The 22058-nt window shown below is 40.4% G+C and overlaps 1 protein-coding gene across 14 annotated transcripts in view; it reads left to right on the top strand.

Annotated features, from left to right (window-relative positions):
- The window catches only part of nrxn1a (neurexin 1a), a 102866-nt gene that overhangs the window by 56873 nt on the left and 23935 nt on the right, over window positions 1-22058 (top strand). For 9 of the 14 annotated variants that reach the window (XM_036142006.1, XM_036142009.1, XM_021322169.2 and 6 more), the window contains 8 exons: window positions 4273-4476; window positions 8193-8219; window positions 11488-11610; window positions 12783-13164; window positions 14798-14988; window positions 17431-17604; window positions 20416-20535; window positions 21277-21458. In XM_036142006.1, the coding sequence (XP_035997899.1) occupies window positions 4273-4476; window positions 8193-8219; window positions 11488-11610; window positions 12783-13164; window positions 14798-14988; window positions 17431-17604; window positions 20416-20535; window positions 21277-21458 (1403 nt within the window). The remainder of the gene's footprint in view (window positions 1-4272; window positions 4477-8192; window positions 8220-11487; window positions 11611-12782; window positions 13165-14797; window positions 14989-17430; window positions 17605-20415; window positions 20536-21276; window positions 21459-22058) is intronic. The other 5 variants (XM_036142008.1, XM_021322186.2, XM_021322182.2 and 2 more) reach the window with 1 other exon arrangement.

The raw sequence follows: 22058 nt of genomic DNA, 5'->3' as shown, positions 1-22058 counted from the left end.
TAAAAAGTTTAAAACTCCCAGTTGTGAAGATGTTAGATGCCCTGGATTTAGGTTCCCAATAGACAGCTTCAATTGATTTTTCTTTGCTAACATAAACTATTATTAGAAGTATGTTAAAAACAGATGTAGTTACAGTAATTCTAACCTGCATGACTACAGTTTGACATCAGGATGGAGCAGGTGATACCTGAAACCTGACTGGACAAGAAAAGTATTTTATTTTAATGAAAGGCAGTATATCTACCCAGATATTGATGTATGTATTTTAAGTAGTACAACCAACATGCTAATGAGAAATAATACATTTCAGCAATGACAGTACATTGTATTGAGACAAGTACATTGGAGTTATTTCTGTTGTGCAGTCAGTGCAGCTAGAAATCTGAAGCTTTTTTAGATATTTTTTATTTGTCAGCGAGAACTCAGCAGAGCATTGAAGCTACATAAATAACATGTGCAAATCAAAATAAGAGATGCACCAATCAGGCTTTTCCTGGCCGACATCAGTTTCTGGTTTTCTTTGTGGATTGATCAGTCAATTCCTATTTTGACCAATTCCAGTTTTGTTTTCTAAAGACAGTAACACATTAAAAGTGAAAAACATGTCCTATTGGTTGTTTGACAGAAGTCCGAATCTATTAGAAAATGAATCATTTATAATATATATATATATGTCTTATTTGATGCATCAAAACATATGTTTCTAGAATTTATATGATGTTTTTACTAAATTAAATAAAATGCATCAAGGTACATGCTGTTGGTTTATGTGGTTGTGCACCGAATTGTCAGAGTTATTAGTTTTTCTGCATTTATTGAACAAGAAAAAAATATGTATTTTGGCTGCTTTTCACAAGTCCGAACAATAAAAAAAAAGGGGCCAGTTCCAATCTCTGCTAATCGATTGATGCATTTCCCAAATTAATAGTATAATTTTATTTGAGTTTTGTGTGTGAGCATCTTTGGAGTTATCTTAACATCAGCATACATCTCAGGCCTTAGCCAAACTAACAGATATTTTGCAAAACAGAATTTCCCATTTAACTTCACATATAAGATCAAGCAACCAAGAGGTAAGTATAAAGCTAAAATAAAATAGCAGACGCCTCCACACAGAGTACGAGATTTATGATCGGCATTGCTTATGATCAACATTGCCGACTTTCAATTTCAAAGTGACAACTCTGCATAAGTTTGTTGAAAGGTGTTTACATTGACTGGAGTTGTTTCAAGATGGCAAATTTCTGCTCTGGAACTGCCCTCACTCTGATAGGCAATTAGCTCCAAGCGAGACTTTCTTTCTGTTCATCCAGACGTAAAGGGGACCTATGCAAAATCCACTTGTTTAGCCCATAATTACATTTTGTTGTGTACTTGGAGTCTGCATAGATATCTTTGTATTTGGTCTGTGTCATGTTTTTCAAGCCGTTCAGATTTGTCTGTTCTGTATTACATGTTTTTTTGTTTGTTTTTTTAACAATACCGTCACACTATTTGCTGTGAAACTGCTAAACAAGGTCATAAACTTCCAGCATACCAATTTCGCAAATCAGCTAATTTTGCAGTCCAAGCTCAAGGATGCTGACGCTACAAGTGGATACATGAAAATGGTTGGTTGTTAGGTGTATTAACACAAAACTGGTCGAGCGGGGTGGAGTGGAAAGCTCTGCGACCTGGAGGGGGAACGAGGTGTGAAGTGCCTCACTTGCATTTAAAGAGACAGCACCAAAACGAGTTGTTTTCAGGCGAACCTCAGGACAGGGGTAAAAGAGGGGCTGTGGAGCAACAATAACAGGGAATTCAGACCAAAACTTTGCAGTTCCACTTTATGTAGATCACAACTGACAGATTTAAATGTGAAAAGGAATGTATTAAAAAGCATGATATGTCCCCTTTAAACAACTCTTAGTGCTGTTAGTAAGATGCTGAAGGCTGATAACAACTTCATAAAACCTCACTGCAAGTGATTCTAAATATCCCTTCACAGCCTGTTTCTAAGAACTAAAACATCCTTAAATATGAGGTTCCTGAACTAAAATTGCATGTAATTTGTAAAACAACTCAAAAACACAACGTTTGCTTTGAAAGTGTCATATGAGACTGATTCTGTATAGTGGTACACTTGGCAACAGGTTGCCTCAGTGAAAATCTGATGTTCTCCGTCTGCTTTAAGAGGAACACCTATTCACTTGCTTGTTAGCAAATAGTGAATCAGCCAATCACATGGCAGACAACTTGCTAAATTCAAATTGAGCATCAGAACAGGTATAAAAGGTTATTAAGGTGACTTTAAGAGTGGCATGGTTCTAGGTGTCAGACGGATACTGTTAGTATTTGAGAAACTGCTGATTTACGGGGATTTTCTCCCACAACTATTTCTCGGGTTTATGGCTGGAAGAAGAGAAAATATCCCGTTGGCAAGAGCTGAGTGGACAAAAATCTGTTTTTGATGTTAATGGGAAGGCAATAGCATCTCAAACAACCATTTGTTGCGACCACAGTAAGTGGAATCACATCTCTAAATGCGCCTTGTAGCACCTTGTAGCAGGTGGGCTACAGCAGCAGAGGACCACTCCAGGGTTCTCCTGGGATTTTGACACAGAAGCGTCTCTCAGGGTTTACAGAGACTGCTTAAGTGAAGGTTTTCCACATGCGATCTCTTAAAGCACTAGGAAGCAGATGAGCGTCAGCAGCCTAAGATCACACTGGGAGTCACTCCTGTCAGCTAAAAACAGAACACGGAGGGTACAGTTCACAGAGGATCACCAAAGTTGCAGAATAATAGATTATAAAATAGTGTCCGGTCTGATGAGTCTCAATGTCAGCTGTAACATACAGATGGTATTATGGTGTGGGGGGTATATAAAGACTTTTTTAATATATCATAAAAAGAAGTGATGGGTTAAACAGAAATTAAGTTATGATGCTACATTTAGCCTAATTTTGACGCCAGGCAAAATACAGAATATCCCGGTTTTCATTCTTTCTTCTTATTGGTATTAACCATTTAGTGGAAGCTACGGGCATTTAATGGTTTGTGACACAGCCAGGGTGCATTTTTGCTGTCGCCTTCTTTTTAATTTCCTGGCGAACATAGACCTGCACTCTTCCTTCTCACTGACTCTCCATCCTCTGTTTGGCTGGTTGTGAGTCAGGTGCTGTGGTTTGGAAAATTTAGTCAGCTGTCTCGCTTATCAAAAATGCATGCACGTGTGCGCCCGAGTGGGTATATGTGTGGCTGTTACTTATGTTATCTGTGATATAACAGGCCAACCACCTTCTTTTTTTCCTCAAGTTAATGAGGGTTCATTTGCATTTTAGCCAAGAGCTCTGCTGCCTCTCCCTCGTCTTTTCCCTCCCTTTCGTGCTCTGTCCTTATTTTCTCTCCCCCTGCTCTCACTTTACTAAACCCCTCTCTGTTCACACTTAAATTCACTCACTTATTCTGACATGCACACACACACACACACTGTGTCTCTCTTTCCCTCCTTCTTAGCTCATCAGTATTCATGACGCCTTCCTCCCTTCCTGTTCTCTTGTTTTTTTTTTCCAGGGTTTTTTTTTTTTTTTTCCCCTCAGTTTCAACCGTCTCACACAGAAACAGGGTGAGCGAATCCAAAGCATAAATTGCGTGGCGAGATACAGGAGAAACGGAAGATGGAGGAGAAGAAATAATGATGCAGATGCATTGGGAGTGCATGTAGTTGTGTGGATGTAATTGTCCAACAAAAACAGGGGGCTCTCGGAGGTAAACAGTTTAGCGGCTAGGGACTGGCCCCAGCAGGTAGCAGGGAGAGAAGATTATGAATATGCAAATGATTATGCAAAAGACATTAAAGTGGGATCACCTGAGCTTGTTACATTATGACTCCAGGGTCCGGGATGTCAGCGGCGGCGGCTAACACACTTGGCACCTTGCATTTTGATTTAAGCGGATAATGGGGCCAGACAACCAGCTGCAGCTATTTTTGCACCCTCTCCTCCAAGGCGAGGGAGTGATGATGAATCAGGGTTGGGAAAGTGACGGGATAATTTTGTCGGAAGCAGGTTTTGAGTCTCAGCATGTCGCGGCGGGGGAAATAAGGGGATGCAGCAGTACAGAAACATACTTTGTCATGTTTAAATCTGATTCACTCAATGTCAGACAATGCTTTTGTGCTTTTCTTTTCCCCTACCTCCGCCCACCCCCTCCCTGCCCCCCTGTGTCAATCATCTTTCCTATATATTTCTCCTCCGGTCTTATCTGTCCCTTTTTGTACGTTTCCTTCACAGATGCGACCATCCTCTCCTACGACGGCAGTAAGTTTATGAAGGTGCAGCTGCCTGTGGTGATGCACACTGAGGCAGAGGACGTCTCGCTACGCTTTCGCTCCCAGCGGGCCTACGGCATTCTCATGGCAACCACATCCCGGAACTCGGCAGACACTCTTCGTTTGGAGCTGGATGGCGGCCGTGTCCGACTGACTGTAAACCTAGGTACACCCATCCGCACCCACACCCACACACACACACAAAGTAGGATCTTAAATTTTAATTACCTGTCAGGGGAATGCAGCTGACACCAGCCTCTTGGCTATTCCTTGCACAGATTTATATGTTGAATAATAATTCTGCCCTGCTTTTCTGAACAAATCTGGAAAATTACACTCAATGTGTAGTAATTTGACTTGTTCTTGAGAGAGTTACTGACTTTGGAAGAGATACAAATTTGCTGGCATCCCTGGTGAGGATCTATAAAAGGCCTCAACATAAATTGATCTTTTATCACAGTAGCATGATCCCTTTTAAAAAATTTAATAAAATCCAACTTTTATTTTGAGTACATTTCTTCAGTGGTAATTGTTTTTTTTTTTTTTGTTAAATCACGTAAAGCACAAACATCACTTCTAGTAACAACTTGCACTTCCATCCCCCTTCAGTCTCCTGTAACATTTCCCAAGGTTGGAGCGTTAAGAGAGAGATCGATTTCTCTCCATTCTCCTTTGAAGGATCTTTTTGGACCATCAAGAGGCCCGGGTCCTCTCTTATGCTTGCTTCTGTTAAGGTCACCCTGTAGGTTTTCTATAATAGTCAGATCTTAGATCTTGAGAGGGCCATGGGAGAAGGTGGATTGTGCATCTTTTGAAACATTTGTGCGGTAATTTTGCTTTTTGTTAATGTTTTGGATGATTATCTTGTTGAAAAAAGACGTAAAAAAACAGTTTCCCTGCAGAAGACACCAGCTTTTTAGTTTATCAAGCAATGAGGCCTTTGATAGAGGAACAGGCCTAAAGCATCACAGTTTTTCCACCGTACTTAGCAATGGGCATTAACATGTTTCTCCACATATTCATCTCTTGTTTCACTCTTGACCCATCTGGAGTGTTTATTGCTTGTTATTATTATAGCTATAATCTCATCTGAAAAAGGCTGTCCAATCCAGTTAAAGTTTTAATATAGTTTAGCAATCCCTCCATGTGAAGGAAGGTCAGAAAAGGCATTTTTTTCTCACATGCCTCTCAAACAAAGGTTGTTATGGAGACTAGGCGATGCCAAGATGCTGCTTTTTGCAGTTCACAAACTGTGAGCTTTGGATAGAAAGAAGCAGAAAGTCATTGACTACTAATTAGAAATCCCAAAGAAAAACTGTTATTAACCTACAACAATAAAGTATAAAATAAAAAATATGTTTCAGTTATTTTAAATCCTTTGTTTTAGGAAAGAATAATTATGCAGCTAATAAAAAACATTATTCAATCAAATTGGATTTACTTAGTTTTTTTCTCCCCAGTAAAATAAATGTTCTCAGATTAAAGGTTGGATTTCTCCACATTGTTCAGGGAGAGATTATGTCACTCCAAAAAAGTTTAAAATTTGCTATTTATTTTAAGGCTTTTTGCACACCTTTACCAGGGACAGCAGTTTCTGTGTTACCAAAAGCATATTGTCTTACCTGTATGTGGCTTACTGTTTATATACCGATCATGTACACCAACGAGCACAGTTAGACAGAGGGTCAAGCCTCAAGCTGCATTCTCTCTGCTCACTCCCAGCAGACCTGTGCATCCCCAACATCCTCAAACTATCAGCGCAAGAACACACAATCTGTTGACTTCACACATACAAGCAGCTCATTTTTCTTGTTCATTTTCAGCCTCACTGGCACATGAATTTGTATTACTTTCACAAGCTAAAACACACACACACACACATACACACACGTACACATCCTCACAGAGGGGTGCATGTGTTGGTCTCTGGTTGTCTGCAGCCACGTCTTTTCTGTGGTTGACGCCACACGACACACCAAGGCATCGCAGGTAAAAAAAAAAAAAAAAAAAAGAGACAGGGTTTAATCTTCCGTGCTTATTGTGAAGATTATTCCTCTAAATGGGCGACTAAACTACTGGCATGTGTTCAGCGTGTAGCGGAAATCACCTACTTGAATCGACTTGACTGTCGATAAACCAGTCAGTCTCATTGATTATGAAAAATCAAAAGAATCTCATAACCTGTCACTTAAAAAGAGGACGTTTCTTACCATTTTCATGATTAATATTAATTGAAAGAATGAAGATGGAAAAATTAACTGTTTACTTCTCGCAGAGCAAAAATCGCATCGATTAATCATTTAATGTCCAGTTAGTGCTGATGAAACAACACTAGATAAAATAAGACAGACATAAACTATTTATCTACAGATAAGATAGATTAAGGAAGAGTTTATCAAAAGATGAATGCACTTTCCGGCAAGAATTAAAGCTGATTAAACCCTTTAAAGTTATCGACAATTCGTTTGGCTCTGAGATGTCAAGAGGAAGGTTCTTTCAGCGGTCTAATTCAGACTTTAATTACCTATTTTAACACAAGAGAAAAGACTGACAAGGGGCAGAAAAGAAACAAGTGTTTCTTTCAAAGTCCTGGAACCACCGGGATAATCCTTCTCAGCTTTCAGCATCAGAGCCCCAAAGATGGGGAAGTTAAAGATGCCTTACTTTGGTCTGACACGTGCTGTTGTCGGTCGTTCCACATCCACCAATGACAGTCAGCAAAAAAAAAAAACTGCTTGGCAGGCCATTTAGGGTGTGTTGCAAAAGAAACCACCCCACAAAATTATAAATTCATGCATTTATATTTACCAATATGACAGTGACTAGATCAGTTTGGATAAATCCCTGTTTTCTTCACTCCTCTCTTTCTCATTTGTGTCCTTAAGCATTTTGGGCACTATAGTCTGTCAGCTGTGCGTAACATTTACCATAGTGAGACGCCATCCACAGATTCTACAATATATTATCATGAAATATGTGAATTCATGATGCAAAAAATATAATATCCAACATTTATTGCAGTCCTAACAGTAGCCTGATTAATTATTATTGCACTTACTGATTTTTGTGCAGCCATAATGCAAAACAAGTTTATTGAAACCTCAGACCAAAAAAATTGATCAGAGCCCAGGACTGGGTCCCTTCGAGCTTCTTTGATCACCAAAATTTTGTCACAGGATACAGAGTAGCCAGTCAGAAGTGGATTTTGGTGCAGCTGTGGAAACTAGTTATTGATATTGGGAAATATAACACTACCAAATTTGGACTCTCTTCTCAGCATCTGAGAGATAAAGCTTGTGCAGATGCATCAACAAGGATCTTTGCCACAATAATGGTGATTAACATACAAGCAAAATTATATAACAGTTAGGACTGTCATAGAAAACATGAACTATTTTTGAAAGTCCAGCCTAATATTTTCAGAATACCTCTCTAAATTAGGTTTAATTTTGTCTAAATCCTAAAGTCCAGCTACCCAGGTGAAGCAGGCAGAAAAACAAAGAGTCCAAATAATGTAATGCCAAAGTCCAAATGTTGGTTCACGCTACAGGTGTCATTAGACAAACTGACTCACATGACCCATCTCAATCTAAAGCTGTCGCTTGGGCCGGTGCAGCCAATAACCCCGCCGGCTTTATGTCCGAATTGAAATATTCCAATTTTTCTACAGATTTACCAACAAATTTCACGCTCAGAGAAGATGAATTTTGCAGCACACTGTTATAAGAAAACACAGAGTCCATTTTATGGTCCAGTGAGTGTTTCCTCAGCAGTGTATTTGCAAAGCGTACGCGCAGGGTGTGTCGGCGTGTGCGTCCCCAGGGCGTGGGGAGTATATGTCTATGTGTGCAGCATTAACCCTCTGCTCTGCTCTCCCTCCAGACTGTATCAGGATAAACTGTACAGCCAGTAAGTGATCCTCCATCTCACCTAACTCCTCCCCTCCTCCTTCTCCTCCTCCTCAGTATGTGTGTGTGTGTGTGTGTGTTGTAGTGAGTGCTTTTAATGTGTCTGACCAGTTTTTACTCCTTTTGTCCTATGTTCATCCGTTTCATCTTAATCTCTTATTCAACACGTCTTTGTGCCATATGTCTGCTTGCAGATACATATGCGTGTTATTGAACGGCGAGATATGGGAGTTGTGTGCATGTCAGGCTACACTGCAGGGAGAGGCGCGATTTTTTTTTGCTGAGGGCCAGGGTTTTCCAGGTCGGCCATTTTAGCAGAGAAGGATAGATGGAGGAGAGGAAGTGTGGGTGTGTGTGTGTGTCTGTGTGTGTGTTGGGTGTGGTGTAATAAAAGAAAAATGAGAGGAAGAGGAGAGAAGATGAGTAGGAGGGGTAATGGGAAAATGAAGCATGTTAAGAAGAAAGTAGAGAGAGCAGGTGGATGAATGAAGGACTTCTCCAGCTCGTTGTTTTACCTTTAAACACAAAACCCATTGTTGAGCCGTGTTTCTTTTTTACCGCCCTTGTGAGTCCGTGCGTTTTTTTCTGGGCGACGTTCCCATCTATCCCGCCGCGATCGGAGCCGAGTCCCCTGACGGAGTTTTAATTCCCTCACGTGGCGCTTCTGTCACGACCGCAGAGAACGAGCGAGATGGAGATGGAGTAAGGAAAGAGCGTGGTGGTGGTGGTGGCGGTGGCGGTGGTGGGGGAACTCCGTGACGGCGAAGAGGTGGTGAAATGGACGACTGCAGTTGCCATAGAAACCCTGCTAGCCACACAGCGCTGCCGCTCTGAATGTCTGCTGGCCAATTTTAGACCGGTCGTCTCAATGAAGATTTCAGTAGGCAGCCACTTTTCTGGCACTCTGTGCATACAATAAATTATGCATATCATATTCAAGGGGGGAAGGAGAAATTTATTTAACAGCCAGGCGCCACTGAAACAGTCCACTCAGCAGTCAAATAAAAGCCTCAGCATTGCAGAGATTTGAGGCTTATCGTTCAGGAAAAAAAGCCATTTGTTATTTAGAGCTAATGAAATATGAATTGCTTTTCTCCATTTTGTTTTCATTATTCCCCCCTCTTATAATCCTCGGTGGTTTATTTTATTTGCTTTGATTTGTGTTTCCTCTGCAGCAAATAGCTGACAGACTGCAGACAGTCTATTAGTCTCAACTCATCATGCTCGATGCCCTTTTAACTCTTGCCCAAAAATAGGTGCGTGTTTGTCTGCTCCCAGGTTGAGACAGATCACTGCCTCCCTCTCACTTCAGTCTGCTCATTCTCTGAGTATTCAGTTACATGTGGAGAACCACGCTAACACACACACACACACACACATGCATGCATCAACTCACACAAGCTTACACATATTCTCCTGCCTTACTCCGGTGCTAAGCAGTGATCCATGGTAACTGGATGAGATGCATTGCCTAGAGCACAGCTGAGTCTCCTCAGGGGAACCCTGTGTCCTCTCTTAATGGACAACGCGCTCTTTCAGCTCCGCAAACGCACACTCGGCCGTTTCACGCTGCCACTTCCATTCTGATCGACTTCTCATATTTGTTTAATTAAGTTTGCTCGTCAGCGTTTTTCCCTACCTGCGAGTTTGTGTTTGTGTACGCGCCCTGCCTGCGTGCCTCCGTGATTGATGTAGACATGCTTGACATTTTCTGCAGCAGAATCTGTTCGGGTCAGTTTACTTCTCAACCCCCCCACCCCCTCCCCAATGCACCGTCATTACCTCCTATAGGTCACTGTAAGCAGATTCAGTCACACCTCACAAGCCCAAAGCTCTTCGGAGAAGGAAAGTGACTTCGGTGTGTGTGTGTGTGTGTCATGTTCAAGGTTGGAGGGGTGGTTGTAAAGTGTGGAGCGAGAGGACGCTGTCAGTCTGTCAGATGTGTGCAGTCAAGTATGTGAAGATATGAGGTTGTAGATGGACAGGGAGAGAGACATCATGCAAAGACATCACAGCTTCTTTCATTTTGCTGCATGTCAGCACCTTGGAGAGCACTCTGTGGCTCCTCTGTGTGTAGTGCCACCCTGAGGTCAGTTGGAGCATTGCACTCTTGGTGAAAAGCAAATTAAAATTGCAGTATCCAGCAAAAGTGTTTGTATCACCGGAGGTTTTTCATATATTTCACATTACAACACAAAACATCGATTTACTTTATTTACTGGGATTATATTGGGTTTGACCAACACAAAGTAGTGCCAAGGAAAGCCTGACTGCCTAAACTGAGACCGGGCAAAGAGAGCACTGTGCAGAGAAGCTACTGAGAGGCAGGTAACCCCAGAGGAGCTGCTGAGCTCAGGTGGAAGAATATGTTCACAGAATAGCCATTAGTTGTGTACTTCACAAATCTAGGCGTTATTAAGGAGTGGTGTGAAGATAGTTATCATTGAAAGAAAAGCTATTAGGTGGCAAACATGTTGGAAGAAGGTGCTCTTGTCGAGAGTCTTTTCTTCAGCAGAGACAGGAGGCTGGTCAAAGTTCATGGAAAGGTGAAGGAAGCTTGATGCAGAGCAGGAAAAGCTTTCAAAGACGTAAAAGAGGTGACACTACAGCCACAGCTGCAGTGGAATGGTTTAAATGTATATGTATATGTGTATTTTTAGGATGGCCCAGTCAAAGGCCTGGTTCTATCCGATCTGTTGCAGAACTTGGAAACTGATTTTACGAGACGCTCTCTATCCACCCTGATTGGCCTGAGCTATTTTGCAAAGAAGAAAGGACAAAGTTTTCAGTCTCTGATGCCCATGTCTGATGCCCATAGAGACATACCCCTAAAGACTTGCAGCTGTATTTTTTGTGAAAGGTGGTCATCATGGTGATGTTGTTTATCCACAGATGGACTAGATGGGCCTGTTGTGACTCATAGTCTCCATCTTAGGCACCCAAAGCATTCCCTTATGTTAATCCTTCAGCCTGTGTGTGCATCATCACCTGTCTCTCTGCTGTATCTCAAAGAAGATGTGTCTGTCTGTTTGTGTGAGGTGCAACAGAGGTGTATGTTTCCCCAGGATATGAATGAGAACCCCCCCCCCCCCCCTCCCTCTGCTCCCAGCTTCCATTTCCTCGAAATCTGTCCTCACATTTTTTATTTTTTTTTATTCAACCTGCCTGGCTTTCTGCTTTCTCTCCTTCTGGTTTTCTTCTATCTCTACAACTCTGTTTCTTTCCACCTCTTTGTGCATTTGGTTAATGGTGCTCTGGGCTATGTGTAGGTAAAGGCCCAGAGACCATCTTTGCTGGGTCGGGGCTCAATGATAATGAATGGCACACGGTGAGGGTAGTCCGACGCGGCAAGAGCCTCAAACTCACCGTGGACGACCTGCAGACTGTTGAAGGTAACCACTGCAGCCTTGTAAATTTGTACTCAGCTTGGTCTTTATTGTCCACTCCTCATGTACTGCACAAGACGTTATTCATATGCAGATATGTCCAAAGGTCTTAATATTTAAGTTTCAAGGAGATAGATTCTTATGTTTTTTTGCACTCTTAAGAAAGGGTCTCGATCAATATTTCTTCATACTTTCTGAAGGTCTTTCAGGTTTTTCTTTGGACAGTAACTGCCTCCTCATTAATTTCAGTTTCAGTCCAGTAGGTAGCCACGTTCAGAGGAATAAATGCCAGTTAATTCTGACCTTTGAATCGTTCAGGCATGAAATTTGTCAAGAGATGATGAAAAGTGGGCCAAAAATGTAAGACCTATGGTTTCAGGACCTCCGGCACCGTACCCAATTGTTTTTGCTGTGATCAAAATAAAATATGTGTGTGTTAGATACAGCAATATTACAAACTAACCAGTTTTCTTTTAATTATTTAAGCACCAGCAGGAATATTTGTTCCATTTCTGGCACAGGGGTAGAGCACACAACCTACATTCGGAGGGCTCAGTCCTCAACACGGCCGTCCTGGATTCAAGTGCCGACCCGTGGACCTTTACTGCATGTCTTACCCCTCTCTCTCAACCCTATTTTCTGTCGGCTTCCTTTCAAATAAAGAGTAGTTCCAAATACATTGTCCATTATCTTGATATGGCTTAATTTTGTGAGTAAATAGCATGAAGAAATTGAGTAGATTTTTAAAGGTTTTTTTTAGGCCCGTTCCAGTTTCAGTTTAAGCACAAACTGAACTATATTATGCTGTCCCAGTTGCAAGGACTGGAAACAAAAATAGAGAAAAGTCAGTCAAAGTCCAAAGAAGAAATTTTAAAAACCTTCAAAAATCTTGAAGATTTGCTGATCCCCTTTAAAGGATTGCAACAAGGTTTCGGCTCCTTTTAAGGAAAATATAAAAACATTAGATGTGGTTTCTGACTTTTATTGCACAGTAATTGGTTGGTTGATAGTATTTGTTCATGGAGGACATTTTAAAGTGTAAGTGAAAATGTCCACTAAGTACTGTAATCAGCACTTCTTGCATTGAAATAGGTGTTTGCTTTTGAGTAAATCAGCACTAGTAGATCTACATCTGTCCAGAGCCCTCACCTCTGAAGTTTACCCCCCACCGCCACCAGGTCAGATGGCGGGTGACCACACCCAGCTCGAGTTCCACAACGTGGAGACGGGCATCGTGACAGAGAAGCGCTTCATGCCAATCGTGCCCTCCAACTTCATTGGCCACCTACAGGGCCTGACGCTGAACGGCATGCCCTACATCGACCTGTGCAAGAACGGCGACATCGACTACTGCGAGCTCAATGCCGTCATCGGTTACAAGAGCATCGTGGCTGACCCCATCACCTTCCGGTCCCGCTCCAGCTTCGTCACGCTGCCCACGCTGCAGGCCTACTACTCCATGCACCTCTTCATGCAGTTCAAGACGACGTCCCCGGACGGTCTTATTCTCTTCAACAGGGGAGACGGCAATGACTTCATAGTCATTGAGTTGGTTAAAGGGTGAGCTGAAGAATAAAAAAAGTATACATGAGTATGTAGTATCCTCTTGTTAGATACACTGGGATATATAAAGCTATAAAGAAACTAAATATTTACATACATTGAATGAAAAGCAATATTTTCTTCTTTATTTTCCTCCATGTTTAATATTAAATCAGACAAAAAAATTGAAGTGATTTTAATTGAATTAGAAAAGTTTGATGTAAATGGCAAAAATTGTGACTTTCTCAATTTGGCAAAAAAACGTTTTTTACGCTCTCTTGAGGTGCTTTTTGGCTTTCCGAAAAAGAGTTAATGCACCAAACCGGAGATGGAATCTTATTTGCCGAATTAGTTCTGACGTAGCGAACATTTACCTCGCATGACTGATCAGCGTCTTCCCGGATATTCCCATAACGTGCATAGAAATGCATTTCTTTCTACGTCTCCGGACATTGGCATGTAGCATTGCCAATGCTAGTTGACATGTCAGAAGAATTACAACTTGCCTGATAGCAACACACTCCTGAAATCCTCTCAGTTTTTTTCTCGGATGTGTGGTCCATGCTAGTTTGCAACCTCTACTTCTTGTTTATTATAGCTCTTCTGACGAACTTATGCTTTGCGCAGGCTGGATAATTCACTCCAAACCTGTTGGTGGAACGATGGCAAACTAGCATTTTCTTCTTCTTCTTCTTCTGCGCCATTTTAAAAGTTTGCTTAAAATTCACATGATGATTGGATGGAAACATAGCTAGTGATCATTTTGGCCAAACACTTTAATTTTAGTTTCAGCAGACAACAAGAAGTGTTGCCAAAATTTGGTGCTTTTGTATGCTGTAATATTACTTCCCATGTTGCTTTTGAAGTAACAGCTTCTTCATCCCTGAGTGGCGCTTCAGCCTTTTCCGTCAGCACTCTTGAAACAGCTTCAGCTTCTCTCTAAGACACAGAAACTGTCTCCTCTCTGAACGGTATGATGGTTGGACATTCATGCAGTGTTTATACTTGCATTGGAACAGATGAACATAGTACCTTCAGGCATCTGGAATTTGTGCCCAAGGATGAACCAGGCCCTTTGAGGTTCATAGAACCCTGTCTGGTTTTTGTTTTAGACATTTCCGTGATTTTACACTCAGATGCATTTTGTTGGAAGTGTTGATTCAAAATACATTCACATTTGTCTGAAATATTGCGAATACAGCAACCTACAAAGCCATGACATCATTCTCTGGGCTTTCCCAAATAGTTTAGTGCATGTAAATGTCTGACTTTTTAGAAAGTGATGCATTGTTTAAAAAAAACATTATCATTATTCTGGCAAATATAAATAATTTAGTGATTTTAACTGACCTAAAATGGGAAAGATTTATCCAGAAAAACAAGCGTTTTTTTATTATTCAAAGTGGATTTGTCCTTGATAAAGAGAAGGTTTTGACAGTAAGGTTAAAATGGACTGTTAAAAATACAATATGAAAAATGCACAAGCCCAGCACCTCTTTTTTAAGCCTTGTAATTAAGCTTGTACAAGACAGTTAATAATGCCCCGAAGTGTGCGACCCTGTGTTGGTCTTCATCACGATGGTGATTAATTTGCCTTTTCCCTCCTCCTCACTCTCTTTAACCCTTCCCTTTCTCCATTTTTTCCCCCCAGTTACCTTCATTACATCTCTGACCTGGGAAACGGAGCACACTTGATCAAGGGCAACTCCAACAGTCCGCTTAATGACAACCACTGGCACAATGTGCACATTTCCCGGGACACGAACAACCTGCACACGGTCAAGATTGACACCAAAGTTACCACTCAGACCACAATGGGAGCCAAGAACCTTGATTTAAAAGGTACACAAAACAGAAAAAAAAACTATAGGGTTGACGCTGATGCCGCTTACATCCATTTATTAGACTGATACTTTGTAGAAGATTGTTTTGGCATTTAATGATTAAACACTCATTAGTCCGAAATGATTGGAAGGCTAAAGGAGAAGTTCGGCCTTTGGGAAATAGACAAAGTAAGAATCTAGCTCCCCCTCTTAAGTCGACTAATTAACACCTTGCCTCTCTTTAATCAATGTTAAAAACAAAGACTGAAACCAATTTAGGTAATGCTTTCAAGAGTTAAGTGCCAGACTATTCCTGGCCAATCAGCTAAAAGAGTTTTTTTTTTCTTTATTGCCGTTGGATAGAGTTAAGCTTCCTGTATCTCACAAATTCCAGTCTTGGTGCTAAACTAAGTTAAGTGTCTTCAGGCAGTGGCTGCATATTATCATACCGACATGAGAGCTGTGCCTGTTTTATAGAGTTGCATTCATTAAAAAGAAGCAATTAACCATACTTCCCGCTGGAACATTTTGGGGTAAAAGCATGCATAATTGATTAATTGTTTTTAAATTATTAAATCAAACTGACAGCTATTCACTGTCAATTTGTTGCTTTTGCCACATAACAAACTGCAAAATGTGTACGTTTAGGCGTGGGCTGGTGTGAGTTTCTAAGAGGATGGTAACCTTGGGAAGAAATAGCGAGGTTTAATTGGATTATGCGGTTAAAATGTTTAAAACGTGATTTGAATGAAAAACGTAATATGATGCAGTTTCTTTTTATTTTAAGAACAAGAAAGCATCTACTGTCACTGGTGCTAAAATAGCATCATTATAATCATATCACATACAAGATGTATTTGTATTTGTTTGCTTTCTATATACTGATACTAGTTTTACATCACTGACAGCTACTGGTATTTGGAAGATTATGTTTTAAATCCTACTTAAATCTCATGTATTAAAATGAGATTAAAAGTGAGTGTGAGCTAAACCACCAGAGGACCAGCAGGACGGACCACACGATGGTGGAAGACCCTCAAGTAATGACAACCTGGTTCTTCCTAAAGAACCACATCAGTAATTCTGTTTATTGTTGCGGATCATGCAGTTTAATGCCGTTATTTCAAAGATGTTTGATATGTTTGTTCTCTACACACACAGCAACCTTTCCTTTGACTTTAGTAAAGAAATACTTAGGCATAAGGCTGCACGGTGTTACCAGCAAACTGGATTGGGATAGTAATGTTTCCACGACTCGCTTTGAGCTTCATCTGTGTTGGATGTGTACATCTACTGCACTGACTCCTTCCAACAGGCTACATTTTGCATTTCAAACAGTATTTATAGCATTACTAATCCCTATGCTGCCATGGCAATGATGATATACTGTGCAGCCCTTACTTAGACGTCCAAAACTCTACATTCTTTATCAGTCTTTCTTTTCAGCACCAGTTGTCTCTGCCAGATGGAACTAAATTAAAGCAGTATAGTCAGATTTTCCTGTGGAATTCACAATGTATGCATGTTTAGCTAGTGCTAATTATTGTGTTTAGGTAAAGAGGCTTATTTGAACAAGATGTGTGTTTTTCCACCATTGTTCTCTTTCTGAAGAAATGATGTGAGCCTGACGAATTTATGTTAGCTGATGATCAGCTTTGTTATCTGGTAGTGGATCTGGAGTAGGTTGTTTATTTTACTGAGCTGCATATTTTTCTTTATAACCCTTTTCAAATTATTGTCTTATGTAGTTTATAAAGGTGTGTCTTATGGAGATAATGTCCCCGCAATGCCTGTCTAAGCATCTGATGTTGTAGCATATGTGGCATCAATATTGCACCTTATGCAATATATAACGTACAAAGGTACCTGGGCAATTAAATTAAATTTTAAAGAAATTACCTGATAACAGTTTTAAAATGTCTTCCTATGCTCTGCAGACACTTTGTCTGCACTTGTGAAGATTTGCTCAACTCAGCATTCTAAATGCTTGGGTTGCCATGGCAGGGAAGTTTTTCCTGTTTACTCAAAATCTAGCTAATAATTATCTGTCCACTAGGGGGCCATCTTAGGCTCTTCATTGAACTGTCTTCCCAAAATGGTCAAGCAATCATTTATTATGGAAAGAAATGACACCTGACAAAAACCTGTATATTTTCCACCCTGCATCCTTACACATGCACAGTATATGTTTAAGGAGTTCATCATAATCGGTGCACACACTTGATGTTTCACAAAATACACTTGATCTCTTTACGTTTGGATCCTCCTAAACCTGTTTAGACACAACACACAGTATGTTGTGATAAAAGGTGCAGTGTGAGAGCCTATTTAGGGAAACTTCTCCTTGCCCATGCATCGCGCTAAAGACTTTTGGCTAGAGAAGTCTTCTCATAATTTTTTCACAGATTAATCTATAATACATCAAACAGTTCACAGTGCCTCCTTTCATGCTCCTCGACAGGTGATCTATACATTGGGGGTGTTACCAAAGAGATGTACCGTGAGCTGCCAAAGTTGGTTCACTCTCGAGAGGGATTTCAAGGTTGCCTGGCAACACTAGATCTAAACGGCCGCCTCCCGGACCTTCTTGCTGATGCCTTGACGACCATGGGGCAAGTGGAGAGAGGATGTGAAGGTGGGGCGCCATGACATCAGTTGTGTTCCAGCCATCATGTTCCTACCTCTTCTACTTTTAGTTTTCATTTTAACTCACTGCTGTTACGATAACCCACTAACCCAGCTCTCGCTCCGTTAGCCGTGAGTTTTACTCTCTGTATCTTCATCCTGCCCTCTTTTTTTTTTTTCTTGCACATTGAGTTTTCTCTCTCGGCTTCACTCTTACAACAGCTCACAGGCATCTGTGTGCATTAACTAACCATCTAACTTATTTTGCTTGTTTGCTTTTTTGTTTGGCCGACAAAAGTTACATTGATGAAAGCTGACCTGCAAGGTATATCGCTTTGTGTGACGTGTGAGTGTGAGCGACTGAGTGTGCTACAAAACTACCCAGTGATGTTTAGTGTTTGTGTGGATCCCAGCGATCCAGAGTCAGAGGTCAGAGTCGATTTATCCTCTCCTAACCGTTAGAGGCATTACATCCGCTTGAGTTCCCCACTATTCCAATTTTCTGGCTTCTTAACTGCATGCTTCGTACCCTTTCCCAAAGACTCCTTAGCTCCAATTCAATACTCCAATGATGAATCATTTCACAGCCTTTCCTCCATGCCTCATGTTAGAACTTCAACGAGGGAACTAAGTTTCAAGGTTTGATGCTTTCTACCTCATGAGGCACCGAGAGGAAACTGACAGAATGATGGAGACTGAGTATTGGGATATATGGCTCTACAGTCAAACTCCTCCTCCAGCCTCTGCCCCAAACATCTAGACTCACCACATGCATGCCACACTTTTCACCTGGTAACAGTCCAATACAGGTTCAGTTCTATTTATACAGTTATACAGCATCCTTCTATTAGTAAGTCTAGCCACAAAATCCTCATAAGCATTTACAGTGCTGGCCACGTTCATTGGTACCTCTGCTCTGCTAAATGTGTAAAAAGCCTTAACATAAAGTAACCTTTATTGCAGTGAAAGCAATTCGACAAAACCAACCCTTAATGCGAGTACATTATGCAGCTTGGTAAATTCACCCACACTCAGAAATAATTATTCTGGGTACCAATAACATTTATTTGTACCTCTACTGTTCATAATGTGATGTTTTTATTGAAAACATCCTGGTAATTCAGAGAGTCCATGATGCTGTGCAGTCAAGCAGAGCTGCAAGGCTCCTTAGAAGAGATATGGGCCCACAACATGACTCATCCTTCACAGTACTTCACGGTGGCCGTGAGTTGCTTTTTCAGAGGTTCGTCCTCTGTTTCAAGCCGATCTGGAGTGTTTGTTGATTCCAGCTAGTGTCTCAAATCGACTTCCACACATTTTAGGTTTCTAATTGTAGAGCAAAAAAGGCTTTATTCTGGCATCAACCCAGAACGACATATTGGCTCGTAATTATCCTCTAATGATTGTTTTAGAAACTTAGTGAATCCATGATGCCCCACTTTGCTACTGTTCTCCAATATTGAGCTTTGAAGATTTTGTTTTACTGTATTTATCATCCTGCTCACTTTGCATGGTGTCCAGATAAACTTGGGTTCTCATCCCACCTTGTTTGTGACACTGGTTCTTTTAAACATTACAATGATAGTTCTGGCTCTAGATATGGGCAACAACATCTGGCTGGTAGCTATTTTGTTGTAGCCCGTTCCTGACTTGTGAAGATCAAAACAAGTATGCCTCTCTGGAATGGCATGTTCTCTTGTCTTTCCTACTTTGAAGAATACTTTATACAAATTGTCCACTGTGTCAGGTCACATTTATGCTTCCGGGAAGCAGAAAGTAAATGATTGCTCATTAAGAGTTCCGAGATACTGATGAACGTAAAAGAGTAAAATACATATCCGCAAAATGCCGGGCTAGTTTTAAGGGATTTTTATGGGTACCAGAAACGGTGCAAGCAGTGTTTTTGTTAAAAACAATAATTTCGGTGCATGAATTTGTTTGTTTTTTTGTTTGTTTGCTACCTTTAACCTTCATGAAAAAGGGTCTCCTCTTTACTTCACTCCTGTCATCTCTGCACTGGCTAACTTCCCGTTTACAGATTGATTTTCAGATGTTGCCATTATGTTTTAAAGTACTAAATGGTCCATCCCTGTGTTACTTAATGGATCTTCTTAACATTAACACTCCTGTAAGAGCAACTAGCCAGTTTCTCCCAGATCTTCAGAGATCCAGACTAGAATATAGGGAGATAAGTGACCAGTCTTTGGTGTCTCTGGTGCTGTAGCTGCACCAAAGCAGTTTACTGAATTATGTTTGCACTACTCAGACCAAAGAGACATTTACATCTCTGTTCAAGACTCATCTTTATTCCTTGATGTTTGATTGCAGGTTAGTAGACAGTGTTTTACTTTTGTTTTTTGTCATTTACTTTAGTTTTTGTGATATCATTTATTGTGATTTTTATTTGATTTTACTACATTTTGTCGACTTTAGTTATTGTTATCTAAATATATTCCACATGTACAGTTCTCTCCCAACTGGATTCATGTTCTTAAATTAAAAGTTCCAGTTTTCATCAATTTGCAGTTTGATATTATGCTGCTGCAATAAAAGATTAATTTATTTGAAGGTGTTTACACATATTTCTTAGGTGTGCCTATAGATATGGCCAGCACTGTATACGATTAATCATGTTATTAAAGCACAATAGTTTATAGCTTGGAGACCGCAAAGTTTTGCAATAAAATGTAGCCCCAAAATAACAACATGTGGCTGTCAAAAATAACAACGGGCTGAAAAAAAAAAAACAAAGCAAAGTGTTTTTATTTTTATTTCCCTCTAACTTTTGCAACCTTGCCCGTCGCCATGTCTTTCACTGCAGGTCCCAGCACAACATGTCAAGAAGACTCCTGCTCAAATCAAGGAGTTTGTTTGCAACAGTGGGAGGGCTTCACCTGTGACTGCAGCATGACTTCATACGCTGGACCGCTTTGCAATGATGGTGACTATTTTCCTTCATTCTCTCCTACAAATAAATGAAGGAAGACTTTGTTTATGATGCAGCCTCTTAAGGCTGTGATAACTCTTTCCTCCAACATTTTAGAGTCTCGAATATCTAATAAAGCCTCTTTTAAAAAAGTGTTTTTTGGTCTCGATGCAAAGATACATTTTAACTGCATTTTTTACAAACTGTGGATTAACAACTAATCTACCAGCGCTATTACTAAATATTTTAAACACTGCATTGTGGATTTTTATGTGTTAATCAAAGCCACCACAGGAGGGCGCTGTCAACTACTTCTAAAATTAAACAAAAAGTCCGACCGCTACAGTTGAATCTCTTAAAAGTGCCGTGTCTCTGGCATCAAGCAAGATAATCACTGCACTAAATTCCTTAAACACCAGATTATCCCCTGTTGCCTCATTTAGAAGTGAGATACAGAATAGTTTTGTTGTCACCCTCTAAGCCAAACAAATGTATGAGCTGGTATTTGTGTGAGTCATCCCAGCCTCCTGCAGTGATGGTGAATAATTTGGGAAACGCAGATTTTAGATCTTATTCAGGCCTGTAGGAGGAACAGTTCAGCTGTGACATTTAAAGTTTCTATTACATTTCCAATTTGCCAAATGTTCCTTATTTATGAAACATTTTTGCTTCATCTGAGCTGTGGTACCATCTGTAATGAGGACAACCAGCTACTGTGACATATAAAACATGTTGGCTATTCTCTGCGCTGCCCAGCTGGCACCACTTATATCTTTGGCCGGGATGGAGGCGTGGTGATTTACACGTGGCCCCCCAATGAGCGTCCCAGCACCAGAGCAGACCGGCTGGCCCTCGGCTTCAGCACCCAGCAGAAAAATGCCGTTCTACTCCGAGTGGACAGTGCATCTGGCCTTGGAGACTACCTTCAGCTACAGATAGTAAGACCCCACAGTCCTTTTTAGGAAATAGCACTATCTGGGCTACATTATTCTTTATACATATAGGTATGCATTTAAAAAAATAAAATAAGAAAAATGTAAAAAAAAGAAAAGAAATTTGTATTTGTTTCATCAATTCATTTCAAGTAAAATGCATTTCTTTATATTGAGTCGATTCACAGCATGCCGTCTCAAGGTGCATTTGTTAACCTGACAGATTGAGTGTATGGGTGGGGTGGTTTAAATTTTATAACAATATATTGTGGTACTATTGTAATAACTGTAAAATCGATGATAAAAGACTATTTACAGCTTCTTGCAGTCTTTTTAGATAACATTTAGGTTAATCATAGCCCAATAAATATGAATGCTGTCCTTTAAAAAACATTTAATAATGGAACATAATTTTTTTATCAACAAAGTGCAGACAGTAACTACCATATATTTAATTATATTATTGAGTTCAATGATATTTATTGATGCTTTCAATAAGCGAACAGGAGAGAAAATAGCAAAAATCCGGTCAATACTGGCAGTTTTGGGGGTTTTCAGACATCACTAGTTGTAAATTATAGTTGTCAAGATAAACCAAAATTTATA

The sequence above is a fragment of the Fundulus heteroclitus genome, chromosome 10 (assembly GCF_011125445.2).
Source record: "Fundulus heteroclitus isolate FHET01 chromosome 10, MU-UCD_Fhet_4.1, whole genome shotgun sequence".
In the NCBI taxonomy this organism is placed as follows: domain Eukaryota; kingdom Metazoa; phylum Chordata; class Actinopteri; order Cyprinodontiformes; family Fundulidae; genus Fundulus; species Fundulus heteroclitus.
Note: the sequence above shows the minus strand (reverse complement) of the source record. Positions and strands in the feature narration are given on the sequence as shown.